This window comes from Cervus elaphus, chromosome 7, assembly GCF_910594005.1.
Source record: "Cervus elaphus chromosome 7, mCerEla1.1, whole genome shotgun sequence".
NCBI classification, from domain to species: domain Eukaryota; kingdom Metazoa; phylum Chordata; class Mammalia; order Artiodactyla; family Cervidae; genus Cervus; species Cervus elaphus.
The window spans coordinates 45437279-45454687 of NC_057821.1; the positions used below are offsets into that span (position 1 = coordinate 45437279).

The 17409-nt window shown below is 45.8% G+C and overlaps 1 protein-coding gene across 2 annotated transcripts in view; it reads left to right on the forward strand.

Annotated features, from left to right (window-relative positions):
- The window catches only part of ELOVL2 (ELOVL fatty acid elongase 2), a 49203-nt gene extending 34038 nt beyond the window's left edge, over positions 1 to 15165 (forward strand). Inside the window, exons 3-8 of one of the 2 annotated variants that reach the window (XM_043908556.1) lie at positions 240 to 427; positions 4391 to 4468; positions 6950 to 7121; positions 9614 to 9738; positions 10193 to 10327; positions 12090 to 15165. In XM_043908556.1, the coding sequence (XP_043764491.1) occupies positions 240 to 427; positions 4391 to 4468; positions 6950 to 7121; positions 9614 to 9738; positions 10193 to 10327; positions 12090 to 12209 (818 nt within the window). In that variant the 3' untranslated portion in view covers positions 12210 to 15165. Of the gene's footprint in view, positions 1 to 239; positions 428 to 1516; positions 1874 to 4390; positions 4469 to 6949; positions 7122 to 9613; positions 9739 to 10192; positions 10328 to 12089 lie in introns of those variants that run through there. The other variant, XM_043908555.1, reaches the window with a different exon arrangement.
- The last annotated feature ends 2244 nt before the right edge of the window (positions 15166 to 17409 follow it).

The window sequence follows — 17409 nt, forward strand, 5'->3', positions numbered from 1 at the left end:
TTCCCGTGTACCTGTGGGACACACACAGCTCATGCCGCGGCCTGCGGTCCCCGTGTACCTGTGTGACACACACAGCTCACGAGACACGCCCCACGGTTCCCAGCGTACCTGTGTGACACACACAGCTCACGAGGCGGCCCGCGGTCCCCGTGTACCTGTGACACACAGCTCACGCCGCGGCGTCTCCTCACTGAGCACGCAGGGCGCTCTGGGGGATCTCACTGTGTGTTTCTTTTCAGATCCTCGAGTCAGAGGGTGGTTCATGCTGGACTCCTACCTCCCTACCTTTTCTCTCACGGTCTTATACCTGCTGTTGATATGGCTGGGCAACAGATGCATGAGGAACAGACCTGCTCTTTCCCTCAGGGGCATCCTCACCTTGTACAATCTTGGAATCACACTTCTCTCCGCGTACATGCTGGCAGAGGTAAGTGTCCACAAAGCAGTTACGTCTGGCATTCCAGAACTTTCCATGGTTTCTATCAATACTGATCTTTAACATCTCAAGAAGCTGTTCCAGCATCTAGTATTATTCCTCCCAAATGGGTGGAAGTCTTTATTTCTAACTTGAATTTTTCTTGTTATAATTTAGACCTATTTCTTTAGTCCTTAGTCTTTAGTTGTAATTTAAAGTCACAATTTAGATCTCAGTGGGCTTAAAGATCATGTATTATTGTTTTCTCCTTTCATAGATTATGATACTGAGGCTTAGAAAAGTTAAACTGGTTTGCCTGAGGATGGACAGCTATTGAGTAACAGTATTTTTTAAAATTAAACATCAAATACAGTTAGTTTGACTGAAATGCAAACATAAGATCCCTTAAAGGATGCTCCTGGCATCTCTGGGCCACTGTGTGTCCTGAGTACCAACTCCTGGAGGCCTGGGGTGACATCCCAGCTTGGCTATAGTTGCCCGCATTGCATCATATCTTCCCTATTCCTTTATAATCTGCCAAACCTGAGTAATTTCACAAGAAAAAGAACAAGTAATGATGGCCCTGCCTATACAACCTAAGTTTATTTACTGTAATACAAGAGAAACATCTTAAAGTGTTAAATAAACCTCGAGAGAGAGAGAACTAAAACATAACAGAATCTTTTTGGAGAAAAATTAGGATAAACTCATTCATATATATTGTAAATGGCTAATAGTGGTACACACATAGCTGCCTCCCTGGGGTCCTTGGATTGTGAATGAAAATAAATTCTTGTCTAAAACATAGGCTCTCTCACCCATAGAGTTTTTAATCTGTGTTTAATTGGTCTAATATGCAGCATCCTAATAATGGTTAATAACCATCATCTAAAATGCCTGTTCTGAAATGCTAATTATGGGATAGGAGGCATCAGAGTGCAGGTGGCAGAACTTGGGATCAGGAAGGCCATCCTGACAGCTCTAAAATCACGCCACCTGAGTCTAAAACGGGAACTTTTAGTTTCCCTCCTGGGTCAATTTTAGTTCACTGGATGAGCTTGCGAGAGAGTCATTTACGGGCTTATTTGTCCCCGTGCAGCAGGGAGAAGCATGTTTCCTGGGGCGGGTCTCCGCGGCAGTGTGTCTGCAGGGCCCGCCTGGCGGTGCGAGCCCCGCTGGAGGCGGCGGAGGCGGGAGACCCGCGGCCCTGGGGGACTCACTCAGCAGCTTAGCTTAAGACGGAGACGCGGCGTCCGGCCTGCCTCACTGCCTCGTGAGCGTCAGGACGTCAGTTCTGTCCGGCCGGCACTCAGCGAGCACCCGCTCTGTGCGGCCCAGGGGCCACAGCCACGGTCAGAGGTGGTTTCCGTTCTCGGAGACGCGGGAGTGCAGGAGACGGTCAGTCCTGTGGGTCAGGACAAGTCCAGAGCAGGGCTCCGGCAGGAACGAGAGCGACAGGTCAGTGCTGGGGCCGGCACGTGCGTGTACGGGGTTTGCCTCTTTTAGGGAGAGACCCCGCACAGAGCTCATTCTCCACGGTGAGCTTCAGCTCCCACTCACCTCCTGTTTCTCTTCTCAGACTCTTCCATCTCTCAGTTCAGAATCACTGCTGGTGGCTGAGTGCCTCCTAGTCTCCTGACCATAACCTCTTTCGGGGCTTAAGGTCTCCCCCCTTACACTACAGGCTGTGTTTGTAGACTAGTCAAGGGGTAGCTTACCTTAACCTTGCTAACCTGTTACACCCAGGCCAGACGTGTGCGTAGGCCAGGAAGCTGCCCTGAAACCATTAACGTTGTTTCAGCAGACACACCCTGCAGGCCCTGCACGGTGTCCGGCCGAGTCCCAGGCTCTGGAGCTCAGCCTTGGCCCAAGTGCAAGAGGGAGCACTGGGCCAGGCGGGGTTGGGGAGGCCTCTCTGAGGAGGCGATGGCTGAGCTGCACCCAGTGATGCGAGCAGGCCAGGCGGGTAAAGATCTGGGGAGGCCTCGAGGCTGCGGCAGGCTCAGGGTGGTGTTCGAGGACCACGAGAAGCAGCAGTGTACCCAGCAGCCTGGACGGAGGACCGGTGATGTGAGACGAGGTGGGCGGGGACAGGTCACTGAGGGCCCCGTCAGGAGCTTGACTGTTCTTAGGAGGGGCCATCGGAGGATGTCAGTGGAGGAGTGATGGGATCTTCTACCTGGAAAATGGACTCAGCAAGTTGGGGCTAGCATGGAGGCAGAGGGTCTGCTTGGGAGACTTGATGCTGCTACAGTCACAGACCCCAGTGGCGTGGACTTGGGCAGTGGGGACGCGGCGTGGATTCTAGTCATATTCTGGAGCGAGGTGGCCCACACCTCCTCAAGGCTGACAGCCCTGTTGGAAAGCCTGGGTTCCTCTTCAACACGCAGGTTGGGTGCTTCCTGCAAACCAGCGCGCCCAGGGCATCAGGAGGGGTCTGGGGTGAGGCGCTCTGAGCCTCCCCAGCCTGGCTGCTTGCTCTGCCATGCAGTCTGTCTGGTTCTGCAGTCTGCAGAGGCGTGGTGGGGAGGGGACAGCCCGGGTACAGCTGACCAGGCAGAGCATGGCCTGTTCTTTCCTGCTGTGGCGTTGCTGTTACATAAGCACGGTAGGTGGTGGAGCCCCGAGCTGCAGAACCACAGCCTGACCGTGGAGGTTTTTAATTAATCTTTCTGAACAAAGTTAAGTAACTTTATTTTGAAAAAGGCAGGAAAAATTTACATACACTTCTAGATATTCCTGGATTCCCTGGGGCCTCCCACTGGTTCCCATTTGAGAACCAGCATGGATAGCTCTGGGGACCTGGGGGTGACTTGATCTGTAATAGACCCACCAGGAAGGTTCAGTCTCTCTCACTTTCCCTGGATTCATTTATCCTGATAATCTTTACTTATCACGATGTTAACTGGGGTGATTTTGTTATAAGAGCAGCAGATGAGGATATGGAAGACTCATGAAACATTCTCAGTGTTCTTCGAGTTTCTCTTTCTTTCTTGGTGTTCAGTTCATTAACATCCCTCCCTCCCTGCCTTGTCTGTCTGTCTTGACAGTAGGTACGTTTACACCTTTTTGATAAGCTACAGAAAATTACAGGCTTTCACATATAATATCGTACACTAATCAAAGCCAAAGACCTTATAGTCTTGAATTTTAAGTTTCTTAGTAACAGTGGGAAAGAAGGCAGAAAACTTTTATAGAATTTCCCACAAAGAAAGTTCATTTCCTTCAGCTGTCAAAGGAACACTAGACAAGGAATTAGCAGACCTGAATCCAGTCGTCATTCTACTTTATAGTCGTGTGATCACAAGCAAATAGTCATTGAGGACTTTCTCTGTGCCAGGCATTGGACAAGCAATGGTAGATGCAAAAGTGAGCAAAGGAGGCGGCACAGACTTTATGAAGCTTTCTTTTTTGAGTATAATGGGGAAAACAGATGTATATGAGTTATAATCACACAAATGACTGATTACTACATAGCATAAATACAATGAAGAAAATGATTTAAGAATGTCTCTGAGCCCTGGTTTTCTCATGGAAAATGGTAATAAATACGTAATTCATAAGATTGGGATGATCAAATGACAAATATTTATATGTAAGCCAATAAAGTACTAAAATTTTAGTGTAGTTTCTTCACATTTGTTTACATTTAATTCTATATTTGTAGAGCATATGATTAGATAATTGCTTACGAAAAATATTTTTGTTACTCATATGATAGCTAAATTCTGTTTTTGGTGGCTGTGAAGGTTAGAAGTAAATCCTATGTTAACCAAGGATTTTAACCACTGATAACAGTTCAGCAGCAAGAAATTAGGTCCTTGGATAATGTGTATTTGGGAACAGGATCGAGTAAAGCTCAAACTGGGAAGAACTCAAACCTTGAATAGATGCCAAACAGAAACATGAATAGGAAGTTGAGTTTTCGTCCAAATTCTTGCACTGATTTTTTCCTCTCCTTTGTTTCTTTGGCAGCTTATTCTGTCCAGTTGGGAAGGAGGCTACAACCTACAGTGTCAGGATCTGACCAGTGCAGGGGAGGCCGACATCCGGGTGAGTCAGCTGTTTGTAACCATTTCTCACTGAAAAAGAGTGAAAGCTTTCTCCTCCCAGAGATGAGGATGGAGGCTGCGCTTAGATAAGAAGGGGTCTCCCTCCTGGTAGAAGTGCTCACTTGGGGGTCAGACGGAATGAACTGTGGCACATCCACGCAGTGGATCCCTTTGCAAAGTGGAATGAGGATGACCTCTGTCCTGATACAGAAACATCTCCAGGATGGAGCTCAGTGAAAACAGCAACCCACAGACTGTGCTTACAGTACAGGGCCTCATGTGCGGGAAATGATAGGAATATGAGTATCTTAGCTTTTAAGTTTATTCTGCCATTGTTTCTTTTTAAAACCATAAGCAAACATGATGGTTTCCTTTTGGTGGGGGGACCAGGGCAGAATAGATAGAGGTGGAAACTGGACTTCTCTGAATGTCCCTTGTCTTATTTTCAGAAACAGTAGGTATTTTCACATAATTACAAAGCAAATTAAAAAAGAATGCAAGGCAGCCTCTCACTCCACATCTTGGAAATAAAAAATAATTACCCATATATTAAGTTGCTGACATAACCACCCAAGGAATTATTTCATGTGCCTTTAAACAGTGTTTTGACTGCACACCCTGAGCAAGATGACCTCAGTAGCCATCAGTAATTTGGAAGGGGGGAGCGCTGCTCTTATTAATAAAAATATTGGTATTGCTTTTTGTGGGACTGTTACAGGTATGCTTAAGATGAAGTACATAATAATGTTAATATAATTACAACTAATATTCGAAACATAGAAAAGAGAAACCAAGACTCAGTAGTCACAGATTTAAATCGGAAATATAAAAACGAACATTATTCTTTCTAAAACGTGCTTTTTAGCTCTGTTCACAGGAGAGGTCTAGTTAGTCTCTGAGAAACCAGCAGTGACACCCAGATCATGCTCTCTAAATAGAGTCCACCAGGAGGGTCTAGTGTTCTTAGGGAGATTCCTGTTCGGTGGGGGGGATACATATATGAGAAGAATCCAGGACATCATGTGACAGAGCCAGGAAGCTGGGGTCACGACAAGAAGATGTAAGGGCCAGCTTAAAGGGACCCCCACGGCTGAAGTGGGACAGTGTGAGTATCAGAAGGAATACTGACACATTAAATTTATAAAAACTAAAGGAGTTTAAAATGACACTAAAAAAAAAAAATGACACTGAAAAAAAAAACCTCTTTGTTACCTTTTGAAGGTTACTAGGACACCAAGGAATTCTAGGGAAAAAAAAAAATTAAAAAAAAATCAAACATCTACCCTGCCATTCATATGTAAGTTTCCAAATAGCTAAAGAGGAAGAGCTTCCCTGGTGGCTCAGACAATAAAGAACCTGCCTGCAATGTAGGAGACCCGATCCCCTGGGTCAGGAAGATCCCCTGGAGAAGGGCATGGCAACCCACTCCAGTATTCTTGCCTGGGAAATCCCATGGACAGAGGAGTCTGGAGGGCTATGGTCTATGGAGTCACAGAGTTGGACACGACTGAGTGACTAACAACATCTCCCCTGCTATGTAAGTTTCCAAATGGCTAAAGAGGAAGAGCTATTTCTATAAAGACAAAAACATGCACATAAGTATAAAGAGAATTTGAAAAGCACCATTTTGCAGCTTCTAGTGAAGGGTAATGGGTCCAGGCAGCAGGCATCTGTAAATGATGGAACTACCGCGTGAAAGTTGAGTGGAAGCGTCACGATGATGAGATCAGGCTGTTAACACCTGAACTCTGCTGATTTTAGTGTCAGTGGGACGACCAGAAGTTGGGTACCTCTTGATGTGATTCCATAGGAAGTACACAGACCCACACCTGAAGTACAGTTGACCACTAAACCACGTGGGTTTGAATCACACAGGGCCACTTAATACACAGGCTCTCTTCAGTACTAAATACTAAAGTGCTGTAAGCCGACACGGAGGAACCACGCTAGAGGGGGCTGGCTGTAAGTCATACACAGACTCTGGACTGTGCAGGGGTCAGTGTCATGACCATCACTGCCCCGCTGTTCAAGGGCCAACTGTGATCTTCCCCCAACCCTAACCCTGAATCCGGCTAAGCCTCTGTCACTGCTCTTTACCGAAAATGTGGAGGATAGAGAAATAAGTTTAAACAACCCTAGGAAAAATAAGCCACCCAAATCATACTATTAGGAATTCTATACAACTGATCAAGTTTAAGAGATAAAAGGAAAGAAAACAGTGGAGCAGAGAAGGGGAACAGATTTTTTGGTCCCCCCCCCCCCCCAATATTTTGGAAAGATACAATAATTCCTTTCCCTAGACGGGGCTGGATTGCTGGGAATAAGGAACAGCCGGCAGCAGACAGGCCGGTGAGGTGGTTCTCGCGGGTCTGGGAGCTGGGCGGCTGAGCCGGTGAAGCGTGGCCCGGCGCCCGCAGGGGCAGGCGGCCCCGGGCGGCGTCATGGCTCACGCTGTCTCCGTCCTGTTTGGCCTCTCACACAGGTAGCCAGGGTGTTGTGGTGGTACTACTTCTCCAAATTAATAGAGTTCCTGGACACAATTTTCTTTGTGTTGCGGAAAAAAACCAGCCAGATCACCTTTCTTCACGTCTACCATCACGCCTCCATGTTTAACATCTGGTGGTGCGTCCTGAACTGGATACCCTGTGGGCAAAGTAAGTATGCGTTTGCCGGTTCTGTGTAACGGGTCTCCTACCCGTCACACGGGGGAGCACACGTTTGCTGGTGGCCGTTTCGTTTCTCATCTTTGATCCTGGCAAAATCTGAGCATTAGGATAAATTTTAAAAGTGTTTTCTCTTCCACGCACCACACGTCTGATGGCAGAAGCACGTGCCCCCACTGGAGCAGGTCACCCCACGCCCTGGGGCGGTAGAAACACAGCACCTCCCAGTCACGACCACTTGGCTGTGGTGCAGATTGAGTCATGTCAATTTCGGGGGCTTGCTTATCCATTCTGAAAAATTAAAATCACGTCCCTCTGACCCACCAGAGCAGTGGCTTTCAATTTTTTTTTTTTTTTTACTGAGACATCAATAAGTATTGATGAAACAATATTGATGAAACTCATATTGAATGAAACAAGTTTCGTGAAACAGTATTTAGCCTGGCGCTGTGTGATTCACTGGTTTTGTGTATGTGTGATTCACAAAAAAAAAATTGACCTCATTTTTTCAAAAAGCTAATAACTCTCACTGCACTGACTTTCACAGTTGATGTGTCAGTTCTGACCTGCAGTTTGAGAAACACAGCACTCAAGAGAGAACAGTACTTTTCTACTGGATATTTACTGTTTTATACCCAAGAATTCAAAAGTATTCCATGAAAAATCAGGTAAAACTCAGGTCAGAATGATTTTGTCCTAGGATATAGGAACTTGTAGAGATGGTATTAAAAAAAAAAAAAAAAAACTCAGGGGTATCTGCAGTACATTGATTAAGAAGATGTAAATTTAAACTCCAGTGTGAAGTAAACTTGCTGGAGGTGCAGTGGAGAGAAGAGACCCTTTTCCACCTCTCCTAGACTGACATACTCTGGTTCTGGTTTGAGTTTAGTTATTAAGAATATAGTAGACTGATAATGTAATAAATATGTAGACTAAAATCAATACCAAAGGACACTTGTCCAGGCTAAGTACTTTTTGTGATTACCAAGTTTCATTTATAAATCACTAAAGCATCTAAAAGTCGATCTTAAATAACCACTGTGTAAAGACATTGTATTTCATTCACAGGAATTCTATGTGTGTGATGGGTTTCTGTTCAATCTAGAATACTATGAAAATTATAAGCAGCAACTGCTTTTTTAAATTAGTTGATGGAAATGAAAACTCAGGTTGGTAAAAAAAAAAAAAAAAGTCACTAATATTGTGCTGCCTGGTACTCTGAAACTATATTTGTGCTTTCATACAAATCCAGTGCCCTGACAAGTTATTCCAGCCAGTGTATAAGGACTTGCTAGATTCCTGGTGGTGTTCCTCTTGTCATATTCACTGATTTGCATTGACCTATCCAGATTGCTAGTCCAGGACTGGGAAACCAGGCAGGAGAATTTAAGTTAATTAACCCACATTTGCACAGTGCCTTTTAGTTTATATAGTATCATCGTATTTAACCCCATCACAACCTTAAGCGGTAATTACTTATATCAGTTTTCCAAATGAGAAACAAAATTTACAAAGGAATATATGCAAGAGGACAGGGCTATTTAGGTGGTCCTCCAGCTGCACAGCCCATGTCCTCTCCCCGGGGTTGGCAGCTCAGACCGGCCGCCTGGATCCCAGACCGACCCGTAGCGCTTACCTTGTGTCGCGCCCCGTCTGGAGCCCTTCACGTACCCTGCTTCACATACCCTGGCGTTGTTCCCACACCCTGCTGCCAGCTCCTCAGCTTGTGCGGCTCCTCACCTCTTGCAGCTCAATCCTTTGACCCTTAGTTGACCCAACACAGAACTTAGCCCTTGCTCCTTGGTTTCCTGAAACATGACTCAGGATGACAGCACCTGTCATGGAGGGGATGGCAGGGGACGGGGGTGGGGGGGTGCCCCAGCACAGCTCAGCACAGCAGATACGCGAAAGTGTTAGACACTCCTTGTCCCAGAAGTCCAGGGGGCTTCCCGGCCACTGGGAAGGTCCCCAGCCCGCCTCAGCCTCTTCTCATTCTGCAGGACCTTCCCCAATTCACCTTCTGCAGCATCTCCTGGTTCTAGGTCCCTTCCAGGGAGATTCCATTGACCTAACTATGAAGGGCAGTACATTTTCCCTGACTCTTAAGCACCCTGTTCAGCCATGTACGGAGGCTACAATCATACAATCTGTCTACAGTCCAAATGGCTGGAAGGTTTAGCGAAAGCAAACACATGTCCTCTCTCAAATTCTGCCTCCTGGTTAGATGGTAGTCATGACAGAGACAGCATAGCCCTGGCAAAAAGGGGAGTAACCTGTTTGGTTTTCAGAGTCCCAGCCGGTCCCCGGTGAGTCCCTCCCTCCAGGTGTCTGGCTGAATCCTGCAGTAATGGCCCAGGAGTCGGGGTGAGCTCTGTTAGCACGTGTTGTTTGTCCTCAGTTATAACGTGCAGGAGGAGCAGGACTTGACGAGGAGCGGACGTCCTGCCTTCAGAAGAGCGGTAACGCCCCCTGTGCTCTCCTAGGTTTCTTTGGCCCGACCCTGAACAGCTTCATCCACGTCCTCATGTACTCCTACTACGGGCTGTCCGTCTTCCCGTCCATGCACAAGCACCTCTGGTGGAAGAAGTACCTGACGCAGGCCCAGCTGGTACGTGCTCCCTGGCCGGCTCCGCGCCGCGGCCGCGGGCTCGGTCCCAGGCTCGGCCCCAGCCCTGGAGGCCGGAGGCTTTGCTGTGGGGGATGAGGCTGCCGGTCTCTCTCTAAAAACGGGCTTGTAAGAGTGAAGCCCTGTTAAAGTGTCCTTCGTGTACGGAATGCGTCCTATATGGACGCATACGGACCACGCAGCTAGCTCCCTCCTTGCTGTGAACTGTAGACGGATACTTTTGAAGTTATGGTCTGCTGAAGCGTTTCTAGCTAAATGGCCTGATCTGAGATGTCTCCCAGGGAAAATTAATGATGGCCAATTTTACACACTTCCTAACTTCCGACAAAATTCCCCAAGAGGAGAGTGGGCCCCTCGGGCGCTTTGGGGTCTGTGTGCCCCGGGAGCCGGCGGGCACCTGCCCGAGCGCAGAGCGGTCCGCCCTTGCCGCCCACAGGTGCAGTTCCTGCTCACCATCACCCACACCATGAGCGCCGTGGTCAGGCCCTGCGGCTTCCCCTTCGGCTGCCTCATCTTCCAGTCTTCTTACATGATGACGCTGGTCATCCTCTTCTTAAATTTCTACATTCAGGTATGTTTAAACGCGAACAGTCAACAGCAAAACATGAGACTGAGCGCCTCTGCGTCACGGTTTTAATCTCACCAGTTAAACGTTACGGGAGTGCAGGCTTGTTGATCAGTTCCGATAACAGAGGTGCGACCTGCATTCCTGACTCACCGCCCTGCAGCCTCCTCCACAGGGAAACTACCCCTGCTACTGGTCTGGCGGGCATTCTGCCAAACGTTTTTCACTGCATGCCTGTGAAGCTTTATCAAAAATACTATGCATTTGAATCTTGTATTTGCACCAGGCTGCCAAAGTCTGACCTCTGAAAGTTAAACACTGTGTGTAGTAACACAGATCCAGGAAGTCTCTATGAATGGAGGAAAACATGGACTAAGTAAACCTAACAGTGAAAACCTGTTTCCATTAGCTACTGCAAGGTTGTAGACTTACTGTTTATTTGAAAACATTCTTTTGAGGTGAATCAGGATGAGAAGGTCACATTGACTTTTCCCTAAGTGTCAGTTTCTTTTTAACAATTTAAGTGGAAGGGATTTTCAAAATGCAATTTCAGAGCAACTCTGTTCTAAATAACTGGTGGCAGCACAGGCCTCAGGTGGTGGTCGACGTTAAACTGCTCTCCTCTGTGGGCTGCGGAAACAGAAAGTGTCATAAGAAAAACGAGAATATAGTTTATTCAAAACAGTCCTTCTGAAATTGTATTGACTGTATTTTCTCCTACAAACAAGTGCTTACTGACTTTAGTTTGGGTTGACTCTGAGCAAATGCATGGTGGTTTTATACAGAATACAGCTGTGGGAACAGAACTTCTGATAGCTTTTCAGCTCTTGTGTTTTGGAATTGGACTGGCAAGGCTTTGTCTTCTGTGAGATAAAAGTTTCCTTTCAGAATTTCTAAAGAAGCAACCATTGATAGAATCAAACAAAGCCACCCCTCTCCTAAAAAAAATGATGAATGTTGCTGGCAGACTCGGGGAATGCTCTTGGTGTTGAAACTTGAAGGAATCCATAGTCCAGCATGGGGAGCAACGGTGCTCAAAGCTGCAGTCAAGGTCAATCCTGACCCTAAGTTGATACGATCGCTTTTTTAAAAAAAAGTGAGATCATATATTTTGTCTGAATAGGAAGGCTGTGCCAAGACACAAATCAAGCCAAAATCTCAGGTACCAGTACTTTTGAAATAACAGCACTTTTTCACTTGAATTGTATTTTTTTTTTACATTTATATCCTTAAGTAAGTCATAGTGCATACTTGAAAGTTGCTAAGAGACTAGGTCTTAAAAGTTCTCATCACAAGAAAAAAATTCTTGTGGGATGGTAAATATGGTAAATCCTATATGTGGGATGATAAGCTACACAGTGTGACCATTTAACAAGCACTATCATTTACAATCATTAAATCATGTTATATACCTGAACTAATGCACTGAATTTCACTTATACCTTGATTTTTTAAAAAGACTTCAAAAAAAAAATCATTCCCTCCATGTAAGCAATTAATGCAGAATTTGAATGTTAATCCCATAAAATAATACATCAATACTAACCTGATGTGGGTAAAGTGAGACAGCTTTTCATTGGAATTCATGCATTTGTCTTGTTTTTAATCAGAAGCTTAATAACCGGCATTTAACAAATAAGCATTCTTACTAGAAAGTTCAGCACCAATGAAATCATGCATTGTTTTAGACCCTAAGTCTCATTACAGACAAGGTTCTATTAAAGAATCCCTTTCTCTTTTTCTCCTCAACATGTACACATCCCAACAGACATACCGGAAAAAGCCAATGAAGAAAGCCATGGAAGAGGCAGGGAAAGAAGTCAAGAATGGTTTTTCCAAAGCCTACTTCAGTGCGGCAAACGGAGCGATAAGCAAGAAGGCACAATAAGTGTCGCGTCTCAAAGACAAAGCATATATAATAGCCTAACAGATCCGCTTGTTTTAAAGCAAAGACTGAATTGAAAGTTATATATGTTTTAGCATAAACTAATTTCTTTTGAGTTTATAAATCATTTGTACCCGAAACGTATTAATATATTGCTGTTGGGTCGATCTGCTAACTGAATGCTTTCATCAGCAGTGAGGCGAGAGCTCTGCAGGGCTCAGACCTGGTGCTCCTTCTCGGCTCTCCCGCCGACCTAGCCCCCCGCCGACCTAGCCCCCCGCCCGGACGCGGCCCCCACCACGCCTTACGCACCTGCAGAGCCAGGACACAGGGACCACTGCTTCTCACAGCAAGTCTGCAAACAAGTTAGTTTTGTTCAGATTAAAATGTTTAAAACAAAATGTTATTATATTCTAAACACAGGGTATGCTCTCATCTATATTCAGCAATAATTGTCAGTACACAATCAGTCCATTTGTTCCTTTAGGGATCAACCCCAGAAAATATTAAAATGGTCACATAGATGGAAAACCCAGCAACCACTTTTCTCTCTCAAGTCTGTCCCCAGAATCTCAAATTCCCACAATCACTTCTAATTCTCAAATTAGTGACATGGTGATAGTTTTTTATTCCTTTTTCTTTATTTTGAAGAAAAATCTTCTCCCAAACCCTCATAGTGCAGGGGCTCTGGATAGGCCTAGTTCTTCTGTTTTAACTGGGTTTCCTTAGTTATTCATGTATTCACATCAACATCCTATGTTAAGGTACCCTGGGTTAGGGTAATAGACAGTGCTCAGTTTTAAAAGTAGGATCTGAATTTGGCTGCCTGTCTGCTCTCTGAACAAGTCTGTATCACTGGGCCGTTAGGGTGATCTGTCACTGGACTATCTGTAAGTTAGAATTAATAAGAGCATCGAGGGCAAAATAGATACTGACCCTGTCAACCATTTCTTATGAACCTACCTTCGAGTATTATCCCTAAATAGCTGCTGTTTGTCTTTACAGGTTAGGTTTTTGTAAACAGGAAGAGAGAGAGGGCTATGGAAAGGTTCCAGCCCTGCCCGCAGTAAAAAGCGCCGATTGGCAAACCCAGCACACCCTCGGCCTCCTGGGGTCACCCGAGCCCGCAGAGAAGGACGCAGACAGGGGAAGGCGGGAGGGACCACTCCTTTCTCCCCAAGGGCAGGGCGGTCATCTACCATTAAACTGTCCCAAGAATGGAAACAGGGCATTTCTGAAGATCTGAGACAGATTTACACCCTATAAAGTAATTCATACCCTGTAAAAACGAGATTTGCCCACTCTGACACTCTATCTGCTTTCCTACCTTACTTTAAGAAGTTTTTAGGTCGTAACTTTGACATCAGAGGCTTAAATGCCCCAACACATTACAGCACAAAAGGACGTTGTCCTTTGGGGACCATTTCTGTTTTCTGAGCGTCCGTTTGAAAAAAAATTTTTTAATGGGAAAACAAAAACACCCTGACTTCGGTACTGACGTGTACACTGACGCTGAGCATCCTGACACTGCCAACGTCTGTTCCCTGTAAACGCCCCTCGGGGTTCCGCCGCCCTGAAAGGCTGACCTCACCAGCCTTCACAGCGAGGGCATCGTGCCGTCCAGCCCCTCCTCTGCCAGCGGACCCATTTCTCTGGAACAGACATCTTCCGTCTGATGCCTGCTTTCTCTTGGGTCTCTCTAGTCTCCTAAAGCTGACTTGTTCGCGGGTGCTCACCCCCCTCCTCCCATCACATCATGCACGGCTGTAAGTACCGTGCCCTCCCAGAAACTCACTTTAAAACAAGGGCTTGCCTTGAGTATGACTCTTCCTGCTCCCGTAACAAAGTCCACGGCGGACTGGGGAGGAAGCCCCTCGGAGGAGCTAGACACTGGTGCAGTTTTAGGTCTCGGACGGGAGCTAAAATGTTATCAAAAGGCACTCACCGCAGGTGAAAATGAGGCTCAGAAGGCAGAGGTCACGGGTCCAGCTTCCCCTGTCATCAGGCCCGGCTCTGCACTCAGCCTTGCAGCTGCGGTTCCGGACGCTCCGCTGGGCTCCATCCCTGCAAGGCAAGGACAGAGGCGTCCTTCAGCCGAGCAGACCGCCCAGACGGCTGGAAACCGCTGATCAGAGGGGAAGCTCCGTTAGCTTCCACTCTCCGGCTCGATTTGGATAGAGGCTTCAGGATGCTTATTTCCACTTGATCTGTAATCCTAGGGAAGCTTCATGAAACACTTTATAGCCTTAAACCATTCAAGGGCTGGTTTAAAAAAAAAAATACAGTTATGTAGTCTTAGTCACAAAAACTGAATCAGGTAACTATCTTCACCTGTTATTAAGTGTTACAACTTTAAACAAAATGCTTACTTTTAATGTGATTTTCCTAAAGCAAAGCTGTTTAAAAAAAAAAAAAAGATCTGTATGATATGTTAGAAAAAAAAGGGAAATGTTTTTCCCCCAAATAAATTTCTCCTCACTCACAGGAATGAAAACAGTTATATGAATACGGTGAGCATATGTTTATTCCAATTTTTCAAACAAAAGAATGTTCACTTACTGGAATTAAATACAGAAATCTCAACCCATCAAAATTACATACCAAACTATTTAGACATATTGAGGGGAAAGTCCCCCCTGACATTGGAGAAGTATTTTTAAGGCAAAAGGTTACTGTGATGGACAGAACTTCACTTCTTGTGTAAGAAACCAGTCTAGTTCTTTCCAGTATTTCCATATTATTTTATGTTTCTGGGGACTTCCTTATTTGGAAAATAAGGATAGCACTTTTTTTATTTTCCTTGGAAAACACTTATATTTTAAGAACATAGTATCATGACTGAGGTGGCCAGGGAGGCAGGAGAAGCCATTTTTTCTTTGTAGATAAAAAGCATCTGTATGATTGTTATATAATAAACTTGATTTTGTTGTATAATAAACTTGTTGATTTTTACACTAAAGTAAGTCATGATTCCTTTTATTTGGTTCAAAGAAGTTAAAATGTGTTCTGCATGCTATTCCAAATGACCTATTACTCAGGAATTTTTTTTTTTTAACAAAGTGAAATTTTAGCAATTAATTTTGGAGGTGTAATTCATTTCAGTAAGCAGTGGGCTTTTATATAACAATATTCATATACTGAGTTAAACTCTTTCAGAAAATGGTCATTCATAAGGAAAAGTTAAGAGTAGACTAGCAGAGAGGATATGGCGGCGGTAGTGGTAAAGAGTCTACCTGCCAATGCAGAGGACGTAAGAGATACAGGTTCAACCCCTGGGTCAGGAAGATCCCCTGGAAAAGAACATGGCAACCCACTCCAGTATTCTTGCCTGGAAAATTGCATGGACAGAGGAACCCGGCGGGCTCCAGTCATGGGTCACAAAGAGTCGGACACGACTGGAGCGACTTAGCGTAAATGCACAGCAAGCAGAGGACAGAAAGGTGAGAACAAAAACAGCTATGCAGAGTGACCCAGGGGAGAGCGCAGGACTGGCTGGAGAGGCTGGACTGGGCACAAGCAACGTGTGGCCACGCTCTGCAGCCCTGGGCGCGCTCTGCAGACTCAGGCAGACAGGAGGCCGCTGCAGCAGCTCAGGAGCAGGTCTGTGAGCCGAGACAACCATGGTGAAGCCTGAGACAGACTCAAGGTCGTGGGGCAGATCACAGGCTGGCATAGTGTCGATGGAGGAAGTAGAGGTTTAATGTGATGTTGACAGCAGAACACAGAATGGTACAAGAGAGAGCTCCAAGTCTGCGTAGGAAGTGGCTTATTCCTGGACAGCAACAAGGATGGGGCAGAATATACTGAAGAGCAGGAGATGGGGAGAGAGGGAGGTGGCTGTGGAGAGAGGAAACTTCACCTCACCTCCCCAAGCAGGGGCCACAGACCTCCCCATCACCTCCTGGGGTTTCCTTATCTTAAACAGTGGGTGCAACCAGTTCATGAAAGCCTAATAACTTGTTGCAAATTAAAAGCTGCTTGTACATGACAAATGTTCACCTAAATAAGTTTCAAGTTTCTCAGTATAAAGAAAAATTCAATGTGTTTTTGTTATTCAGTGTATCATTACCACTTACGCTTTCTTCAAAATCAAATTATATCCACATTAAAGAAGAATTCTAAAAATAAAGGTTCTACTCCAGGGCAGGTTAAAAAAATAATCATCACTCTTACAACACTTAAACTACACTCACCTAAAATATCCCTTGACCTTTGGTAACACATAACTTTTAGTCAAGCGGGGAGGGGAGCAAAAGCTATCGATTTGCAGGTCATTTTTCTGGCTTGAGAGGCAGCGCTGAGGGAACACTGGGATGACACCAGGAGTAAATGTGAAAGTCATACCCTCAATGAGCACTTCATAAATGCAGTCAGTTTGGCTCTTAGAAGCAGCCCACTGGGAGCCCATTACAACCCTGTGTGTGTGTGTCCTCAGTTGCTAAGTCACGTCCAACCCTTTGTAACCCCATGGACGGCAGCCTGCCAGGCTCCTCTGTCCATCGGATTCTCCAGGCAAGAGCACCGCAGTGGGTTGACATTCCCTCCTGCAGGGGATCGAACCCACGTCTCCTGCATTGGCAGGCAGCTTCTTTACTCCTGAGCCACCTGGGAAGCCCCATTACGAGCCCATCTGAAGCCAAATCCCATCTGACAGCCCAGCCAGGGTGCGGCAGGCACAGCCGCCCTCGGGCCCTGGCACGTGCCTTGGCATCTGCACACACCAGTCTGACCCTGAGAAGGGGGCTGCGCCCTCGTGTGACCTGTTACTGCCACTCATCCTTTGGCACTCGGCTTGTTAACCCAGCTGACCCCTGAAGGCATGCGAATTTGTGACACCTGAGCCCTGAAGAACAAAAGGAAAAATTCTTGCGCACAGTTTTGCCTAGACTGAGTTCACACATTTCAAGGGAGATAAACTTCACTTTCCTGTTGACTGTGACCCTAATGATAAATATCACAAGTTGCAAATTTCTCTGAAAGATTTAGGCACTGTCCCAAAGATGGTCCGTGTACAGAGCTAGCCTTTATTTCTTAAGTCCAGTTTAATCCTATGAGCCTTGATAAACTCTGGAAATAGTCACACTCAATTGCAAAATCATCAGATCTACCTTCCCAGTGCCGTATGTTATACTGGTGATACAGAAGTGACCCAGATGAAATATTTGCCCTTACAAGTTCACAGTCCTGTAAAGCAGATGGAGAA